This window comes from Sorex araneus, chromosome 4 (genome assembly GCF_027595985.1).
Source record: "Sorex araneus isolate mSorAra2 chromosome 4, mSorAra2.pri, whole genome shotgun sequence".
In the NCBI taxonomy this organism is placed as follows: Eukaryota; Metazoa; Chordata; class Mammalia; order Eulipotyphla; family Soricidae; genus Sorex; species Sorex araneus.
Genome location: NC_073305.1, coordinates 72736172 through 72757388, shown reverse-complemented (window position 1 = coordinate 72757388; position 21217 = coordinate 72736172). Strand labels below are relative to the sequence as shown.

General features: G+C 46.7%; 2 protein-coding genes across 7 annotated transcripts in view; one reads left to right on the top strand and one right to left on the bottom strand.

Moving 5' to 3' along the window:
* Positions 1–599, bottom strand: part of DRC3 (dynein regulatory complex subunit 3) — a 43864-nt gene extending 43265 nt beyond the window's left edge. The window contains exon 1 of the mRNA XM_055136932.1: positions 463–599. The gene's annotated coding sequence lies outside the window, so the exon portion shown is untranslated. The remainder of the gene's footprint in view (positions 1–462) is intronic.
* Positions 600–1019: 420 nt separating this feature from the next.
* Positions 1020–21217, top strand: part of TOM1L2 (target of myb1 like 2 membrane trafficking protein) — a 158450-nt gene continuing 138252 nt past the window's right edge. For 5 of the 6 annotated variants that reach the window (XM_055135043.1, XM_055135042.1, XM_004612823.2 and 2 more), the window contains exon 1: positions 1020–1165. In XM_055135043.1, coding sequence (XP_054991018.1) covers positions 1114–1165 — 52 coding nt within the window. In that variant the 5' untranslated portion in view covers positions 1020–1113. Of the gene's footprint in view, positions 1166–6297; positions 6367–21217 lie in introns of all 6 variants that reach the window. The other variant, XM_055135041.1, reaches the window with a different exon arrangement.

Genomic DNA, 21217 nt, shown 5'->3' with positions numbered 1-21217 from the left:
AGAATAAAAATAAGAAAATGGCAATAGAGAGGCTGGATATCACGGTTGCTGTTATAATTATTTTGATGGAGAGATGGAACCTGGAACATACCAGCAAGGCATTGCCCTTCTACTGAGCGATACATCTCAGTCCTAAGGATTAACTTAAATTATCAGTGGACCAGGTACCTTTCCTTTCCTTTTTTCTTTTAATGAAAGGGATACAGCCAGGAAACCGACGGGTGGGACTTTCGGAAACCTTTTCGGGTCCTGCTGTCTGAGGAAATGCTTCCTTAATAACAATCACTATTGACTGAATAATGATCTAGAGTTTTGACTGTCTCAGTGCGGCTGTACAGCGGCCAGCAGAGAAGCTGTGAAAACAACCGGGCTGGAGTCCTGAGAGAAAGAGTCAGAGGAAAGAGATCAACTGGGCGCGGCCGGTCCCTAGCAGCCCTCGGTGGCCAACAGGCCCGGTCTCACCTGCAGCCCGGCTACCAGTCTAGCTCCGCGCAGCAGAGGCGTCGCTCAGTTGCTAGAGAAACCCAGCGCCGCCACTCGTTGCTAAGGGGAAGTCCAGAGGTAGACATCCTGGGTTAAAGTTGACGCGTCACGTGACGGCGGGGGGGGGGAAGACTCCTGCTACCAACCAGACGTAGAGAAAACAAACGCTCCTCCAATCAACGCTTCCTAAAGGCGGGGCTCTTTCTAGCCTAGCCTCTTTCTCCTTGCCCCAGTAAAGCGATTGATTAGTCCTTTGTCCAATAATGGCAAGGATTCGCTAGATTGACCAACATACAGATGAATCAAAATACACAGGCTCCCATTCGGAGGCGGACCGGGCCAGGTGCTGCTATGCCTTTTAGAAATTCCCCTGACCGAGCGCCGTCCTCAGCCCAATCAGACGCCGCGGGGTAGGCGGGACTTCGCCGGACGCAGGGGCCAATCGGAGGAGGACTGAGCCAGCGTTGCCCAATAGAGACAGGACAGTGGGTGGGGCTAGGGGCCGGGCATTTAGCGTTCCAGAGGGTGGGGCGGGGGCAAGTGTCAGTCAGGTCGGGAGCTCCAGGGGGGACATCGGAGACCCGGGCGGCTGACAGGGGGCCCGGACCGCTACGGTGTTGTCCTCCCAAGATGGAGTTCCTCCTGGGGAACCCGTTCAGTACCCCGGTGGGGCAGTGCCTCGGTAAGGCCGCGAGAAGGGCGGGCGTCTGGGTGGGCGGCGGCGGCGGCTGACTGGGCTGGTGAGGACCGCGGGCCTTGGCCGGGCACTGGTGCCGCTTGGCGGATGGGGCTGGCATCCTCGTGGGGCCGCTGCCCGAGCGCTCTTGCCGCCCAAAGACGGGCAGGGCCTGTTCACTGACGCCGGTCCACCCTGCCAGGCGGCGCCCTGCGGCCCAGCTGGGACAGAGAGATGCTCCGTGGCTCCCGCTGCCACCAGGGCTCAGCCCACCCTCGTCTCCCGGGTGATGCCAGTGCGTGTGCCTTTGCCCAGCTTCAACAGTCTCGATGACACCGCCACCAGGACTCAGCTGTCCCAGCCCCCGTTCCCTCCACCCTCGACCCGCACCCTCAGACTGGGCACCCTCCCAGGGAAGGCTCCCCGCCTCAAGACTTGCTAGTCAGAGCTGCATCTCGCCTGACTGAAGGAGGGCCGGGGATGGGGAGGGCTCCTGGGGGATGGTATGCCTCCCGCCATCCCCTCCCGGGGAAGGAGGGAGGCCGTGTTGTGAGTGATAAGAGCCTGGGAAAGGGAATGAGGAAGCCTGGATTCCATCGGGGATTTGCCACCCACTCTCCCCATGACCTTGTGCAAGTCACTGCCCTTTCTGGGCGGAAGTTTTCCCTGCCGGTCAAAGGAGGCTTTGAGGAGGTCAGATGCGGTAGATCTCTCGCAGGCCACAGTGTTGATACTTCTTGTGGTCGTCTGTGTACACCGACCATGGCTGCCTCCCCAGTGTATTAGACGTGCCCAGACAAATGTAGGGAGAGGTACTAGCAGCACCTGCTACTTTTATTTATTTATTTATTTATTTTTGATGCCATACCTGGCAGTTTTCGGGGCTTGTTCTTGGCTCTGTATTCAGGAATCACTTCTGGGAACCATATGGGATATTGGAGATCACATCTGGGATAGGCACAGACAAGGCAAGTCTCCTACCTACTTTTCTATCTTTCCAGCCCACTTGTTACTCTTATATTTTGCTTTTTGGGCATACTAGGAGGTGGTTGGAGCTCACTTCCGGCTCTGTGCTTTAGGATCACTCCTGGTGGTGCTCAGGAGACTATATGTTGCGCCAAGCATTGAACCTGGCTAGGGCCATTAAACTAGGCTGGCCTAGTACAAGACAAACACCTTACCTGCTACTGTCTCCAGCCCCAGTGCATGTTACTCTTACAGGTTTGCTTTGGGCTCCTCGAACAGGGCACCAGAGAGGCAGTATCTGGGTAGGCGAAGGACCACCAGAGTGGCCAACATCTGGCATACCCATATTACAGAAAGCAACATCCTTCTCACGTAAGGTAGGAGTTTATGCCAAGTGATCAGCTGAGAATGTTGATTAGTTTCTTTCAAAACTGGTCTCCTCCTGTTTGGTGGAAGGACTGGTAAAACATCTTCTATGGGGAGGAACTTCAGTGTCCTAATGGGCCAGCCTGGTTTAGGCAATGGCGATTTATTTGTTTACTGCTTACTCTTCAGTTTTTAGGGGGCAGTGAAATTACTGAGGCCTCTTTCCTTGTTAACTAGCCGTTTGGGAACTTTCTTTTGTGGTATAAGGTCTTTGATAGTGGTGATCAATAGTAGACCCTGCAAGAATGTTTTCCCACCTTTACTGACTGCCTTGTCATTCCACATTATTACCCTCCTACTCTGTCCCTTCTTTATTTCCTTTCCTTAGACTTTCTCTCACTGCAGCCATATTCTCAAAACTCAGTTTTCACTTGACTGTTGAATTCCAGTCAGAGATTGAAGAGTCCCAGGAAACTGGGGTAGGGAGAGATTTTTTTTTTGTCTCCTTTACAATAGGAATCTCTACATCTTTGAAATGCCAAGATAGTTGAGGGTGGGGCTTGTAGAAGTTAAAGGGGATTTAAAACCATACAGATAGATGTTAAGGATTTAGTGAGTGGAAAGTGTGTATTTTTCCTGTCAGGATGGCATGAGTTAAATTTTACTTTGCTCATTTGTTGGTTGTGTGATCAGAAGCAGAATAATTTTGTAACCCTCTGAGCCTTGGGCTGGAGCGATAGCACAGCGGATGGGATGTTTGCCTTGTATATGGCCGACCCAGGTTTGATTCCTTCATCCCTCTTGGAGAGCCTGGCAAGCTGCTGAGAGTATCCCACCTGAATGTCAGAACCTGGCAAGCTACCCGTGGCGTATTCGATATGGCAAAAACAGTAACAACAAGTCTCACAATGGAGACTAGTGCCCGCTCAAGCAAATTGATGAACAACGGGACTACAGTACAGTACAGTGCTGCAGTGCTGAGCCTTAGTTGGAGAGAGAGAGTGAAAGAGAGAGAGAGGAGGTCATTATAAACAGAGAGAGCAAGAAGGACAGATATGCATGCCAACAGTGTAGTTTAAGTGAGACAACAGAGGTAAAACACTTAGCAGAGTGCCTGGAAGATAGTAGAAGTCCCATAAATTGTAGCTGTCATTGTTAGCAGAAAAATTCATTAAGGATTGAATTTTCTATCTGAAGAGGAAATGAGAGACAAGTAGCCCATCTGTGACCAGTGAAGGAAAATACTCTGAGGCCCCTGGCTCGCTATTCTTTATTTAGGATGCTTCATAAAGAAGGAAGCCTCTTCATGCCAGTTACTCAATAGCCAAGATCTAGGTAGTTTCACAGTCTAGGCCAGTTTAATGATGAATGCAGAAAGAGGTTCTCATGTGACAAAGCAGAAAACTAATTTTTAGAGTCAGAGAGATAATACAGTGGGTAAGGAACTTGTCTTGCATGTGGCATATCTGGGTTCAATCCATGGCACCCCATATGGTTCCCCAAATACCACCAGGAGGGATCCCTGAGCTCAGAGATAGGAATAAGCCCCAAGCATCACTGGATTTAGCCCCAAAATAAAGCATAAATTTCATGATGTTTATTATTCTTGAAAAGTTTGTGCCAGAGGCATAGTAGGGGTTGGAGGTACTGATTAGCTTCATATAAAACACACTGAAGCTGATCATTAGAGGTAGCAGAGTTAGCTTACACAAAGCAGCTGTACAGCCGCCATTTGCTTCTTCCTACTGCTCTTTGAGATGAGGAAACCGAGGCTCTGAGAAATGAAAATACTGCCTACCTGGTAAAAGAGAGCTGGCCTACATAGCTGTCCTTGTGTGCAGGTGATTGATAGTGCCAGCAGAGAGGACCCAGAAACACGGAACAATGATGATTCCCTCAAAGCTGTAGTTCCGTGCTTGGTTTAGCTGCATAGGTTGTAAGCACTATTTGGAGTGCAGCAGAATTCAGGAAAGCTGTGAAGGAGGGACTGACTTCCTGTAGTCTAAGCTGCTCACAGGCAAAGTGAGGATCCTCCAGAGAAGAGGCTACTGTGTACTGGGAGCCAGGTGAAAAGATAGTACAGTGTTACCCACCTCAGTAGTTGCTAGTCTACTTCCTGGCCGCCTGCATTCAGTTTCTGGCATCCCATATGGTTCCCCAAGCCCCTCCAGGAGTTGTTCTAAGTGTAGAGCCAGGAATAAATCCTGAGCACCATTGGGTGGGAACAAAACAACAGCAATAAAAGCATATCTCTCAACAGCTGCTCGAGGCATGAGCTGAAATAATTCCTTCAGGTCAATTTAGTTGGCATTTTGAGTGCCTGCTGAGTACCAGGCTTCTGGATACAAATATTACAGAGTTGCTCTTAGGGAGTCTTCATTAGAGGCAGCATCTCAGCAGGTGTCCTGGAGTGCAAAGCATTAGTCTGAGGGTTTGATAAATGATAAAGTTGCATTCCTGAGCTGCACATGAGCATTTTAATTTGGTGCTATGTGGTTGAACACATAGCCTGTCCATCTGGAATTGGAGGCTGAGGTCACAGTCTAAGTTCCCTGTGCATTTCTTGCCTCCATCGTGCCTCTTGTCCCAGAAGGTTGTTCCTGTTACTGTAACTTGCTCTAGTGTAGTTTAGAGAGAAAGGAAGCAGTGACGTGAGAGGCTTGAACTATGAGGAAGAAGAGAAGCACTTATTTTTATTTCCTGATTCTCTCTCTCTCTCTCTCTCTCTGAAGGATCATACCCAGAGTTGCTCAAGGGTTACTGCTGGCTCTGCACTCAGGAATTACTCCTGGTGGTGCTTGGGGGACCATATGGGATGCCAGGATCAAACCCAGGTCAGCCACTTGCAAGGCTAGCACCCTACCAGTGAACTGTCTCTTTGGCCCTCCTGATTTTCTCTTCTGAGGCAAATTGAACATGTTACTATCTAATCTCAGGCCTCCACTGAGCCCTGAGAGTTGGCTGTACCCTGGAACTGGATGTCATATTTTAGGAGTTCCCCAAATCAGGGTCACGGTGCTCTGCAAGTGTTGTCTGGAATACAGTCTCAGATCTTTTCCCAAGAATAAAGCTTGGATTCATTTTGATAAAAAGGTAAGTTAGTGGCTGTCTCATTCTGACCAGAATATGGTGTGTAGGAACAGGCAGGATAATTTATTCATTTCTAATAAGTGCTGGACACTGATAATTTATTACAGAGGTTGCATTTACAGATTAGATGGCACAGGGCATAGACTGTTTCCTAGTATCTAGTGAATAACAGCTGCCTGACCCTAGTATGGCTGAGTGTCCCAGAAATGATTAGTCCTGTTTTGGCAGCTGGTAGTTTGCAAAGCACTTTTGCTTCAGTCATTTTATATAGTCTTCACAACCTGGGAATACACAGGGAGAAAAACGAAAATAACTCATTAAGCCCCGTAACATGCAAACTTTGTATGTGGGGTCTCATTTAATCTTCCCACTGTTAATTGTCTGAGTAGTATTGGGCCGTTTTGTTTTTAGTTTTGGGGCCACACCTGGAGGTACCCAGGAATCGGACTTGGCCGGGCTCAGAGAATCTTCCCCCCACTTACACTCTCTCTCTTGCTCCTGAGTAGTATTATATCTGCATTCCTTACTGGGTAGCTGAGACTGAGAAGTTGAGAGATTTGTGCCACTCGGGATCCTAGAGTCCATTCTGAATCCAGTGCTTGGGGGACCATATGAGATAACAGGGATTGAACCCAGGTTGGCCACATGGAAGCAAATGCCTTACCTGCTGTATTATTGCTCCAGCCCCTAAAGTAGAAGTTTTATGTATCTTTCAGACCTTTGACCCAGAGCTTCTTAAACCTTTTCTACTCAAGACCTCTTCTTGCCTGAGAAACACAGCTCAGGTGAGCACTGCCAGAAGCACCTCAGATTCATCACGCAGTTTATTTTTAGTTAAAGTTTGGTCATTGCATGTTTAGAAACCTTTTACCGTGGCCAGATTTTTCATAACCATTCCCACATTCAGTTATTGGTTGAGCCCCCAATTGAAGAAGCTAAACTTCAGCCCTTCCAGTGACACTCCTAGCAGGATGCTGCTCTTATCTCCATTTTTCAGGCAGGCACCCACTGGGGCAGGGGGAGGCCCGCGCAGCCAGCAGGAAGGGAGCCATAGTGGGAACCTGCATTCTGGCTTCAGAGCTCATGTCTGTTATGCTGTGCTGCCCTCAGCGGAAGAGTGATGAGGCAGGGTACCAGAGGGTGAGGGAGATTTGGGAAGACATGCACAAAAGCTGAACATTAAGTGGTAGGTGAGGGTAAGGGGATTTTTTCTGTTTGCCTAGCAAGGGGGAGTGGGGGAAGGTGAGCCTGGGAAGACAGGTGTGATAGGTTGATGGCAGAGTATTCAAATGTTGAACCCAGCAGTTTGGACTCTTATCGGTGGCACTGGGGCACCATGAGCAGTTTCTCAGGAGGGGAATGGTTTGGGCATCATTACCAAGTCAGAGATTTCCACTGGGCAGAAACCAAAAAGGTTGTTCTTTTCTTTTCCTGTCAAAACCCCATCTGTGTAGAACAGGAGTCCTGCAAGGAAGTCATCAGTGGGTGTTGCTAGTTCATCCAAGGTCAGAGGTGGGACCACTTCCTGTGCATCCTTGGAAGGAAAGAAGAGGTGCTGAAGCAGGCTGATGGATTATAGGGAAAAAATCTGGGGTTCTTAAAGAGTTTGTCTCAGGATAGCTTATGAAATGCCAGATGTCAACAAGCAGGTAGGGAGGGTCATCTGGCTCCCAGGTCTGCCCTGCTCTCTCGTGCCCAAGGAGAGCTGCAGTAAGGGTTCCCCTGCTTAGAGTGTGTTTTCTCAAGACAGTTCTCTAGGGGCTGGGAAAATAGTACAGTGGGTCAGGCGCTCGCCTTACATGGAGACCCTGGCCTCCATGTGCTCCCCCAGAACCATTAGCACAAAGCCAGGAGTAAGACCTGAGCTCTGTTTGGCATAGTCAGAACAAATGAAAAATATTTTTTATCCATGTTGAAAACTCAGAGAACCCGGCAAGCTACCAAGAGTATCTCTCCCGCACGGCAGAGCCTGGCAAGCTACCCGTGGCGTATTCGATATGTCAAAAACAGTAACAAGGGGGCTGGAGCGATAGCACAGCGGGTAGGGCGTTTGCCTTGCACGCGGTTGACCCGGGTTCGAATCCCAGCATCCCATATGGTCCCCTGAGCACCGCCAGGGGCAATTCCTGAGTGCATGAGCCAGGAATGACCCCTGTGCATTGCTGGGTGTGACCCAAAAAGCAAAAAAAAAAAAAAAAAACAGTAACAAGTCTCACAATGGAGATGTTACTGGTGCCCGCTCTATCAAATCGATGAGCAACAGGATGACAGTGACAGTTGAAAATTTGAAAAATATAAAAATTACAAAGAAAAAGAATCATCACGGGCAGGAAAGATAGTTACAGTGGGTAAGGTGCTTGCCTTGCATGCGGCAGACCCTGGTTTGATCCTGGCACTCCATATCACTTGAGCACTACCAGGAATGATTCCTAAGTACAGAGCCAGGAGTAAGCTCTGAGCACTGCCCCCAAACAAGACAAAGCAAAAAAAGATTATCAAAAGCCATATATGGCCCAGCGCCTCCCTAAATTTTCATAATGTGCTTTCTTGGAAATTCACTGAGCCAGAGCAATAGTACAGTGGGCAGGGCATTTGCCTTGCACACCATAGACTGGAGATCTATATCTAGCATCCCATATGGTCCCTTGAGCACTGCCAGATGTAATTCCTGAGTGCAGAGTAACTGAGACCAGGAGTATTCCCTGAGCATTGCCGGGTGACCCCAAAAAACAAATTCAATACAAAAAAAACAAGACAAAGCAAAATTCATTAAGATTCTGTGGGGCCAGAGTAAAGGAGGTCAGGCATTTGCCTTGCATGTATCTGACATGGGCTTGATCCCTCGAGTGTGGTTCCCTGAACACTACCAGGAGTGATCTCTAAGTGCAGAGCCTGAGTGTTGCTGGGTGTGGTCCAAACCTTCCACCCACCACCCCTCCTCCCCCAAAAAGAAAAAACAGTTCATTAAGATTCAAATTCTAATATGAGAAAGGGAATAAATGGAATACTGTGTTTCATTTTTAGTTTCTCAAGCCTTGTGGATGAACTATTGTATAACCACTCAGCATATTTCTGTGTAATCTATCTTTTTTTTTTTTTGGTGTGTGGGGGGGTTACTGGGCCACACACCCTACTGTGCTCAGGGCTTACTTGCTCTGTGCTTAGGGATCACTTTTGGTAAGGAATTGGGGGGCCATATGGAGTGCCTGGGATTGAGCTTGGCCTGGCAGCAGCAAGGCAAAAATCCTGTGTGTCGTACTATCTCTTCAACCCCTAATCTATCTTTTGTTGTTGTTTTGAAAAGGAGGATATAAAGTGAGAAAGGAAATCAGAAATACAGTGTCCAGAGGAATATCAGTTCAGGATTGTTGCTTTTGTCCTACTAGGCATGTTACTTCAGGCTAACCTACTAGTCTGAAAAGATAAAGATGAAAAAATGATGTTTGGGCATTTATTTTTGATTGACCCAAATTGGTTTTGTTTAGAATAGAGGCTTTTCATCCTCTGAGAACCACCCAAGCACTGAGCTAGTAGCACCTGAGCCCAGTGAATGTGGCCCAAAAACAAAAAAGAAGAAGAGGGGCCTTTTATATTTTTTAAATTAATTTTACTTTTTGAGCTACACCCAGATGTGCTCAGGGCTTACTCCTGGTTCTGTGCTCATGAGTTACTTCTGGTGGGCTGGGGGTGGGGGTATATATAGTACAGGAGAGCAAACCATGGTCAGCCACGTGCAAAACAAGTGCCCTAAGGACTATTCTCTTTTCAGTCTTTTTTTTTTCTTTTTTTTTTTGGTCACAGCTGGCAATGCACAGGGGTCACTCCTGGCTCTGCACTCAGGAATCACCCCTGGCGGTGCTCAGGGGACCATATGGGATGCTGGGATTAGAACCCGGGTCGGCCGCGTGCAAGGCAAATGCCCTACCCGCTGTGCTATCGCTCCAGCCCCTCTTTTCAGTCTTAAGAAGAGGGGCATTTTAAAAACCCGTCTCAGATTTGGTACCTATTTTAGTGCTCCTTCCTGCCCTAGAAATTCTTTTGATCTTCATTCAGTCATCAAGCCTATTTATTAGTACTTGCCTCTTCCTCCCGTTATCCTTCCAATATCATACTGTTTTTAGTTCTGAACCAGTAGCGTTTATTATTCATATAATTCATTTGGTTGTTCCCTCACTGACTGGAGAGATAGTGTGGGGTTAAGGCATCTGACTTTCTTCAGTTCTCAGCACCATATATGATCCTCAAGCCCCACCAGGAGTGGCCCCTGAGCCAGAGCCAGAGCCCCTGAGCACTGGTAGGGATGCCCGAACCACCACACCTCCTTCACCCCCAAGAACATCACTCTTCACGTTTCTGTAAAACTTAAAGGAGAGAGGTGGCTTAAGTATCCTGAGGTGTCCTACATTCAACTAATACCTGTGGGCCTGCTGCTTTCTTCTTCTCCTATGGGGTGCTGGCTCCTATTTTTACTTTGTATCTTGTCACTTGTTTATTGCCTATCTTCCTAGTCAGACTGGATTACTTACTTTCTATTTTCTTGTGACCTTCACAACACTTGCCATAGTATGTGCTACACAGTTGCTCACCTCTGATCTCTTTCTTTCAGTCTAATATTTTAGCATCTTTCAAAGCTAAAACCTCTCATTGATTCTTCACCATGTGCCAGGCACCCTGCCGTGCTTGACACCATCATTGAGATTCCTTTTTTCCTAAAAGCTCCATTAAATCAGTGGTTTATCTCCACTGTACATATTAGAGATGGAGGCTTAAAGAAACCCTCTCATGGGTTGAGGATACAGCTCACCTGGTAGAGCATGTACCTTTAAAGATAAAGCTCTGGGCTTGATCCCCAACTCTGCATGTCTTCTTCCCACCCCACCCCCAGGACATTTTATTTATTATTTTATTTTTGTGGGGGTACACACCTGGCAGTACTTGGGGCTTACTGAGGGCTCTGGGCTCAGAGATCACCACTGGTAGTATTCAGAGGGACCATAAGTAGTGCTGGAGATGGAATCCTGTTAACTGCATGCAAGTGCCTTACTCACTGAACTGTTTCTTCAATCCAGTACCTTTGTAATTACCTTAGTGTTTAGATGGAAGCATTCCTGTCCCTACCTCACGTTGTAACTTCCCTCATGTGATTTCTAGCACCGAATATTCAGTTTCCTGCTGTGTAAGTTGGGAAGGGGTGTGTGGATGGCAAGAGCACTAGCTCTGTCACATCTTCATGTTAAGAGAATCAAAGGAGAAACTGCATGTGAAAGCACGATGTATCATGTTATACTTCTCATATATCATTTAGATGCTGTCACATGAGAATACTTTTAGTTGTGCTTGTTTATTTTTATTTTGTGGGAGAGGCATGGGGACTCTCAAATGTTCGTGAGGGTGCTTGGGGGCCAGCTGTGTGGTCTAGGACTATTCAGTGCTCAGGCCTAGCAATGAAGGTTTGTTTGGACTCTGGGGACCACACCCAGGCACCACCAGAACTCCATTCAGTGGTGCTGGGGAATCTCCTCTTGCCTCGTATATGCAAGGTTTGTTTGTTTGTTTTTCAATTTATAGATTATTTTGGATGTGTAACCAGAAATGGAGTTACACATCAGATAGTAATTCCACTTAAGTTTTGTGGGGGTTTGCTTTAACATGTATTCTCCTTCCTTTTACTTTCTGTTGTTGTGATGATGATGGGGTTGCACATATCTGGTTGTGTGGCTCCCACAGTGAACTCTTTAGTTGTGAAGCTTGCATACTTTTGTTGGTAGTGTTCACCACGGGTCCACACCTAGGTTGTATTGCCTACACATGTGCTTGACGGGAGTCAACACCTGGCACAGGGCTTCCACACATTGTTGTGGTGCTTGCCAGGGTTCCACACTTTATCTTTTTTTTTTCTTTGGTCCCACACTTTAGTTGCAAGTGCTAGCAAACATTGTTTGCAGTGCACTGGAGATTGCATGTTTGTTGAGGTACCAGCAAACCCCAACAACAGTGCTACAGGGATTATGCTCAACACATGTGGACTCAACACATGTGCCAAGGATCAAACTTTGAACTATGCTTTCGAGGCAGGCACTTTCTGCCACTGAGATATCCCTGGCTCTGTCTGTTTAATTTATTGGAGAAAAAGCACTGTCATTTTCCAGAGTGGCTATACCATTTGACATTCCCATGAGTAGCTCATAGGATTTCAATTTCGCTACATTCTTGCCAATTTTATTTTTAAATAATAGCTATACTAATGCACCCATTTCACTAGATTTTGGCCTCTATTTTCTTCCTATTTGTGATACTGAGCATGTTTCTTGTGTTTATTGGCTAATTAAAAATCTTCTTTGGAGAAATGTCTATTTAAGTCCTTTGCCTAATTTTAAATTGAATTGGTTTTTCTGTTGTTGCTGAATTTTAGGAATTTCTCTGAAGTTTGAACATAATTTTCTTCCATTCTGTGAGTTGTCTTTTTATTCTGTTGCTTTGGTTCTGATGGTTTGGCTCAAATGTTAAAAAAAAAAAAATTGGAGCACGGGGAGCTGAGCGATAGTGCAGCGAGTAGGGTGTTTGCCTTGCACTCAGCCGCCCAGGTTGGATCCCCAGCATCCCATTTGGTTCCCTGAGCATGACCAGAAGTAATTTTTGAGTGCAGTCAGGTGTAACCCCTGAGCATTGCTGAGTATGACTTAAAAAGCTGAAAGGAAAAATATGTTTTTCCTGTTTCTGACTTTATTTTGTTCTTGGGGGCTCACTGAACGAAGTTAGGACTAAAAATATCTGCTATTAGATTTAACAAACTCAGAACTGCCTGAGTATAAAAGACTCACCCCTTTATACTTGTTCATTACTCACATTATAATTTGGTGTAAGAGGTTTACCTGACATCCTAGAATTTTTTTTTCTGAGAATTTAGATGAAAGATATGCTTTCTTATAACCTCACTGAGATGCTTCTTGGTAATGGAAGATCTACATATTTTACTTTCACTTTGGATTTGTTTTAGGACTACAATGTCAAATGGAGGAAGAGAGGGGATTTAAACAGATGCTAAGTTGTCTAACTGACCAACTTGCTTTTAAGAAATAACCAGCTGTTGTTTTAATCATTAATGAAGCACAAGCCTTGTCTGGGAGGCATGTCAAAAATTCCATTTTGGGTTTTGGTTTAAAATTGAGTGTAATGGAGAGTGACTGATTCTTTCATCTCAGAGAATTGTGCTGCAAGTGGTTGAAATCTGGGAACAAGGATAGCCCTGTAATAGAGCACTGTTGAAGTGTGTGTGTGTGTGTGTGTGTGTGTGTGTGTGTGTGTGTGTGTGTGTGCGCGTGCGCATATTTGGCTTCCCAAAAGAAAAAAATGCCACAAAAAGTTATGGTATGTCATAAGTCAAAATAGAAGTTGAGACCTGAAAAATGATGTCACTTGTCTTTGGGAAGAAGAATATGCAAGTAGTACCAGAGAGTATGAATCTCTCAGGTTCTCTCTGGAAATCTTTCTTTGGCAGGAACTCAAAGAAACAGAATTTTAGTTGAAGGATCTTAGGAGCCTTTGGTTCAATTGCCTCAGCTTAACAGGTGGGTAAATTGAAGCCCAGAAAAGATACATCTTGGTGTTTTTGACCCTGACAGTACAGAAAGTACCAATTGTAGGGGTTTCTTTTTCTTTCAGACACCAACCAGTTCTGACACCATTGGTGTCCTATGCTGTTCAGTCAGCTCAGACACTAACTGTGGGGTAGTTGCCAATCCTACTGAGGGTTTCAGTCCTACAAGACTGCCAGTTGCAAGTCCTAGATCATCTCCTGAACTTCTTTCTGCCCAACAAGCTATAAATTAGGGATTACTATGACCCCTGACTTAGGTTTGGTAAGAGGCTCACAAAGTGTTTTACAGAAAAAACACTTACATTTTACTAGTTTATTATTAAAATACAATTTAGAAGGGTCTAGTGGAAGAGTTGTATGTGGCAAAGGTACACTGTGCTCCCCTGCCTTCTTTATGTCACGTTACTAACACCTTGGAGTGTTTACTGAATTGGAAGCTGAACTCTGATGTTTAAGGTTCTTTCTCTCTTTCTCCCCCTTCCCTCCCCCCTCTCTCTCTTCCTCTCTCTCTCTTAGTTTAAGCCACATCAGACAGTGCTCAATCTTGGTCTTGGCTCCATGATCAGAGATCACTCCTGGCAGTACTCGAGGTACCATATGTAGTGCCAAGGATTGAACCCAGGCAGCTATGTGCGAAGTGAAATGCCTAACATATTGTCCCATCTCTCTGGTCTTTAGGGTTTTTTATCAGAGACATGGTTGATCAAATAATTGGCTATTGCTGATTGACAAGGAAATCTCTATCCCCTTTCTCCTCTTGGAGATTGGTGCTTGCTAAAAGTTCCTAGCCCTTTAATGCCTTAGTCTTCTGGCATAAGTCCCCTGCCACCAGTTATCTCATTAACATGCAAAAGGCACTTTTTGTTTTCTGGAGAGTCCAAGGGTTTTAGGAATTGTGTGCCAGGAACCCTAGGGAAAGGTCAAATATTTATTTCTTACTGTATTACAAACAGTAGGTGATTTGCAAAGTTCCACATTGAGACAATACTAGAACTGGAGAATAACACAATTTTATAACCCCCACATGTCTCACTGCTTACCTCAAGGTCCTTTGCAGTTGAATATTTGCACATGAGCAAGAGGTTAAACAAAGTATCAGGAGTCTGCCATTTAATTGAGTGTGTGCATATGTGTGTGTGTGTGCGTGTGTGTGTGTGTGTGTGAGTGTGTGTGTTACTCAGATTAATGAAGGTAAATTGGTTTTTTTTGAAAATTTATTTTCTGAGTTAGACCTGGATTTGGGATGTGGGATGGGGAGGGGATGACCCTTAGCTCTGAATTTGATAGTTGAAATAAAATTAGTTCACAAATTCAGCTTTTTGAAAAATTCTGTTTTATCTGCCTTTTTTTCTTCCTGGCACTGTTCCGGAACAGATTCCAGGCTAGGTCTTGTGGGATTAGTTATCAGTCTTCTGCCTATTTACCATGTGACTTTAGGAGGTCAAGTCCTACTTGTTTACTCACTTGCAAGCCTAAATTGAACAGGGTCTTAGTATTTTTCATTGAAGAATCATGTACTTCCAGTGAAATCAGACTGGTAAAACTTTGCTTGTTATAGTTTGGCAGCTGTATCCACAACCAGTAACTTTGACCCTACCAAGGTACAGACTTTCCTTCTTACCCAGAAAGTTCCCTCATGTCCCTGCTCAGGCAGACCTCCTCTCTAGTGCCCCCATTGCAGAAATAATTACTGATTTAAATTATCACCAGAGAGGAATTTTGCCTGTTCTAGACGTTCATGTCAGCAGAGGGCTGTGATGTATATTTAGTATAGGGTCATCTCATGGAGTTGGTGGCGGCTAGGGCTATTCCCAGTGTTACTTGACCCAGAAGTATGTGCCTAACAGTTTAGTGCTCAGACCTGTGGCACTGGAGGGGTTCCTGGGACCACCTAAGAAGTGCTGGGGGGAGGGGAAGATATGCTATTTGATGCCAGGAATCAACTTAGGGCCTATCTCCCTGGCCCACAATGTATATTCTTGTCTGTCATTTTCCCCTCCTCCCTACAAGGTTTTTTGGGTCACACACGGTTGTTTTCACCCCTGGTGCCTCAGAGGACCATATGTGGTGCTAGGGGTTTCAATCTCCTCTGTTATTTCTTTACCCTTTGTGTTATATTTTGTTGTTATTGTTGTTATTTTGGTTTTTCATTTTGGGGTCACACCCAGCAGTGCTCAGGGCTTGCTTCTTGCTCTGCAGTCAGGGATCACTCCTTGTGGGCTCATATAGTATTTTGAAAAAATTTGTATATATTATTTTCCAACTGCTGTCTTTATTTTTGGATGGTTGGTGAGTTTGGCTCTATCCAGTGGTTCTCAGGGACTATTCCTGACTCTGTGCTCAGGAGTGACTCTCAGTGGTGTTTGAGGAACCATTTGAAGTGCTGGGGATGGAACTGAGATTGGCTACATGCAAGACAAATGCCTTACCTTCTTTGGCCCCTTCCCCTCCACTGCCATCTTGAAAGTTCCATATCTGGATCCAGCTGGTTCCTTTGAGTTTCTGTGCTTTGAAAAGTGAGGTTCTTCTGCCAGTGGCCACATATTGTCTGCTGAGTGTGATGGGAGATATGGGAGAACAGCTTGATTTCCATATATGAGATTGAGTTTGTTTCTAAAATTGTTGGAGTCACAGTCTTCTCACTTGTCAGCGGGCAAATTGGATCCTCCAGCAGATGAAAGAGACTAACTCTGACACCCAAAACTGTCACTTGTAATGGCACATTCCTGACAAGGTGCTCAAGAGATGACCTCATTTAAGTTTCATGAGTACTTTTTGAGCATAAAGGCAGATTGTTCCAGAGAAGGCAGCAGAAGGAACAAGGTGCAGGAGAGGCCAGGCTGACAGAGCGAGCCAGACTGGTGGAGGTGCTATGGGCCTCTTGGCTATGGAGCTTAATGCCAAGGGAAGGGCTTGGTGTGTTCTTCTTCATTGTTTTTTGCCTTTGTTTCCTCATCCATTTTTCAGCCACCTTTACTAGCCCTGGTCATGCCCAGTACAGGTACCAGCCTCTGGTCTGTCTTCCATTCTCTCACCCTGTCTAGAATGTGACCAATCAAAATGCAGGCAAGTCTACCAGAACCCTCTGACCTCCAAACCCCTTTCAGAAGGAATTCTGTAGCTCGGGGTTGAAGCTTCTCTGTCTCCAGACCTCTTACGCACTTTGCCATCCCTGCTTCCCCCTGTCTGCCTAGTATGCCTTTATTCCTGCATTGAGCAGGCACTTCTTCCTTATAGTCTCCATTCATATGTTCAAGAGCTAGCTTAGATCCTGCTGCTGCAACCTGGGTAGCATTTATGTTTTCTTATCTATTTAGTAGTCAATTGACTCTTTGTTTCCATTCACTTGGGTGGGGTAGAACTTTGAATTCTAAGATGAGTAGTAATGTTCAGGGCCTGAGAGGAGCGGTGTGTGTGGGGCCATGAGCCTTCCTAGGAAAGGAAGGAACAAAGGGAGTGGTTTATGGCACACTGTATGGGCCAGGCACTTGCAGGAGGGCCTTTTAAGATTTCATCTCAAATCAAATACAGAAGGGTTAAGGTGCCTGCCTTGCCTGCAGCCAACCCCTGACACCATTTGTAGTTCCCCAACCTCCACTTAAAAAAAAAATTCTGATCTCACATGACCCTGTTGATGGTAAAAGCTGAGCATTTTTGTGTCTGTTGTGACGTCTCAGAATCCCATACACAGCAGCACCAGTGAGCACCAGTGAGCACTGCTCCACACCTCCACTGCTTCTCCTGTCCATGGGACTGGGGGGTAGTCTGTGAGTCAGGGACTGGCTGTCTCCACACCCCAAGTGTAATTGGAGGGGGTACACATTTTCTCCCTAAGTCAAGGAAATGATGCTTAAGACTCTGCCTCCATGGGAAGCTCCTTGTTTGGCCTGTGGGCCCCAGCTGCTTGGTGGTACAGGGGCCACCAGGGCTATGCCAAGTGGTGAATGGGAGAAACAGTCAAGGACTGAACTCAGGCTCTAGCACTTGCAAGGTGTCCACTCTAGTCCTTTCAGTTATCTCCCAGGCCCCTTCTATTTTTTAAAAAATGTATTTATTTATGTTTTTTTGGACCACACCTAGCTGTGCTCAGAGCTTACTCCTGAATCTGCATTCAGGGATCACTCCTGATGACTCTTTGGGGACCACATGGGGTGCTGGGGATTGAACCTGGGTCACAGCTGCATGCAAGGCAAGTGCCTTACCTGCTGAACCATCACTTGAGGCCCTTTCTTTGTTTTTTGGTTTTTTTTCCAAGTATTTGCAATACTATTTCTTTAGTGGCTTTGCTATTTTACATGCACACCAGTTACATAAGGTTCCCATTTTTTTTATGTCCTTATGTCTTATGAGATTTGTGTGTGTGTGTGTGTTTTATGAAGGCAGCCATCCAAGTGGATATGAGGTGACTGCATGTTCTTTGGCGGGGGGGCGGGGGGGAGTATTACTAAGCACCCACGTAGATTCAGAAATGTGCAGAACCTAAATAAAAGACGTGGATCGGAGGATGACAAATCAGTTTGGCGGAAAGTTTAGCTTTTTAGCTTTCCACATTTGCTTGCTGCTGCTGCTTGACGTTATTATTCATACACAAGCGCTTTGGTGGAGGGAGGGGAGCCATCGAGCCTGGATTTAGAGGCAACAATAGAACTTGACTTGGGTCTGAATGACAGGGCAGAGAGAGCCCTCAGTTTGCCTGAGAGCATTATTGTGGCAACTGGTGAACAGATGTCCTCCGGGATGGAACAAGATGCCAGGAAGCTCTCTGGGGAGGGGGAAGAGGGCAGCCCCCAGGGCTGGGTCCCTCCTCTGCTCAGTGTAGGAATGTGTGAGCCGTAAAGATTCTCACTGAGGGAGGAAAAGGCACCGGCCAGGCCTCAGAGAAACCTGTGCAAAAAGTGGGAACAAAACCCTGTGAGAGTGTGACCGGCTCAGGGTTGCTGCAGGACCCTCATTTTGAAGATAAATAGGAACTGATAGAAAAGTCAGAGGAGGGAGTTAGAGGAGAATATGAGCCCTTCCGCCTGTCTTGGAACTTCATCTTGTTATAGAGAATGTCCCGAAGGCCAAGGGACAGGTCAGAAAGACGCTGGGACTTGGTGCTCTGCAGGGGCCTCCCCAAAGTCAGGAAAGGTGCCTTTGGAAGGGACTCGCCCTCTCCCACCTGCCTAGAGGGTGAGCAGAGGAGGAAATCAGCCTTGGGAGACACGGGTCCTGCCCGCTGTAGGGCCAGCATCCAGCTCTCTCCTGCTCACCTCCTCAGCCCCAGAGGTGGCCTTCTCCATGGTCTTTTGTGCCAGCAGTTTATTTGCCTTTCTGTGAATGAATATTGACACACCTACCCATTTTCTTGCTTGAGTTTTCTTGTTTTAAAAGGAGCCGGTGTCTGGTTTTTAAGAAGTGTGTTTTGTGAGAAGTACCACCCTGAGCTTTCCCAGCCCTCCTTGGCCCCCGAGGTCAGCTGCTTGGTGTGTGGTCCTCATTCCATGCAGTTTCTTTTGTGTAATGGGATCCACCCCAGGCTTCATTTTACAATGTTTTTTGGCACGTCACTAGATATTTTGGTGACCTTTCCGTGGTGCACACTTGGATCCGCAGTGTTGTGTAAGGTGTTCCGAGCCGGCTGTACCTTTAGTTAGCTCCTCTCTCCTCTGGGAGGGCCGGCGCCTGGGGCTCTTGGAAACATGGCAGCGTCTCTGTCTCCCTCAGCCTGTCTGTGGTTAGGCTCCTGGAGCTAAAATGCCTGTGCTGGCCTAAAGAGCACTTGAGATTTCCTGAGACTGTCAAGTTGCCCTCCACAGAGTCTGCATTAGTCTCCACCAGTACCCAGACTACCTGTTTGCCTTACACTAGCAGTACCAGAGAGCTTTTCCATTTCTGCCCATCTGAGGAGGGAGCAGCCATTGGGCTGATGGTGATCTGTGCTCTCTAGGGGAAACCCGCTCTGAGACCTGCGAGATTCTGGCCTATTGACAGCTGCTGTCCTTATAAGGCCTCCTCTTGAACACAGAGGAAGGTGCCCCCGGTATGGCTGCAGAGTCACTTGCTCCCCCCTTTCCTGAGCCCCTCTCTGAGCACCTGTATTTCACATGTTGAAGGGATTTTTTTTTTTTTTTTGCTTTTTGGGTCACACCTGGTGATGCACAGGAGTTAATCCTGGCTCTGCACTCAGGAATTACTCCTGGTGGTGCTCAGGGGACCATATGGGATGCTGGGAATCGAACCCAGGTCAGCAAGGAAACGCCCTACCCTCTGTGCTATCATTCCAGCCCCCGTTGAAGGGATTTTTGCCTCTAGCTCTGTTGGTTCCCACTTCCCAGTCCGGTTCTCTTCGAACATGAACACGTGTGAGAACTTTGCTCCTTGGCCTGGAGGTCAGCCGGCTGTCAGAGTGTCAGCTCTGGCTACTGATCCAGAGCAGCAGCCTCTGATGCCTGGACTCAATCCCTCCCTCTGGTAGGACACTCTAACCCAATATACTGCTCCTGCCACTCTCCCACCCAGTTAGAGCCACTGAAACCAGAGGTTTTGTAAATCTTTTTAATTCGGGTAAGAACATAGGACAAAAACTTCATTTTCCCAAACCTAATCAACATCCTCAGAGACAGGATCTCAGATTTGATTCCCTGCCAAAGGTGGGGTGGGTAAAGCATGAGCTGCCATTTATTGGGGCTGGTGGGTGGGGGATTAGCAACACAAGACTATGGCATTATTTTCCCTGATTTTTAATTTTTTTAAATTGAGATTCTGTGGTTTACAATGTTAATAATGGCTTACCATGTGTATAAACCACACCTACCACCAGTATGTTCCTCCCCTAGGACCCTAAACTCCCGCCTCCACCCCTCCCCGAGGAGGAGTTCCCTCATTGCCTTTGGTCTTCTGTGGCTCCCTTGCTGTGTATCTCGAAGTCCCACAGATGAGAGACCATTCTGCATCTATCATTCCCTTCTGACTGACTTCACTCAGCATGACATCTTCTCAGCCCATCTGTGTTGCTGCACATTGCATGATTTATTGCCCCTGATTTCTAATGAGGCTGAGTCATGTGCCAGAGCCCTCCCAGGGATGAAGCAGAGTTTTTAACTCAGGTAGGCCCTACTCTGAAGCACCACCCCTGCCCTATGGTTGGCTCTGAGCAGATGCCTAGAGGTGCCTTCCAGAGACACAACCCCCACCCCACCCCGTGGCCCCTGCAGGAGGCACAGGAAACACACCTTTCTCTCAGGGGGCATTGACCACCTGCAAGAAACTGCTGCAATTTCTTTTCTTTGATTCGCTGCACATCTAGGTGCTGACCCAGGGATTCCCAGATAGCATTTTTCATTCATTCCTTCTTGGATCTGATGTATTCACAGGCTACCTCTGCTGTTTTTTTCTTTTCTTTCTATTGATTCTTATTTTGGGGCCACACCTAGTGATGTTGGGACAGCTCCTGGCTTTGTCGTTGGGGGTTACTCTTGGCTTAGTTGTTGAGGTTGCTCCAGGAACCACGTGATGCCAGGGGTCGAACCTGGGGCTCCAGCATACAAAGCATGCACTTCAGCCCTTTGGTCCGTCTAACCTGGTCCTTGGCTCTCTTTTTGGACTTGATTGAATTTACTTTGAGAGAACCTTTTCACTACTATAAATCAAAAACTATGGGGCCAGGGGCTGGAGCGATAGCACAGTGGGTAGGGCATTTGCCTTGCACGCGGCTGACCCGGGTTCGAATCCCAGCATCCCATATGGTCCCCTGAGCACCGCCAGGGGTAATTCCTGAGTGCATGAGCCAGGAATGACCCCTGTGCATTGCCGGGTGTGACCCAAAAAAAGCAAAAAAAAAAAAAAAAAGAACTTTGGTTAAAAAAAAAAAACACAACAAAACTATGGGGCCAGAAAGATAGGACAGTAGGTAAGGCACTTGCTAGGCACATGACTAGGATTCAATTCCCAGCATTTGATATTGTACCCCCAAGAACCACCATAGGTGATTCCTTGAATACAGAGCCAAGAGTAACCCCTGATCATGTCTAGGTGTGCCCCTTCACCCCACAAAACCC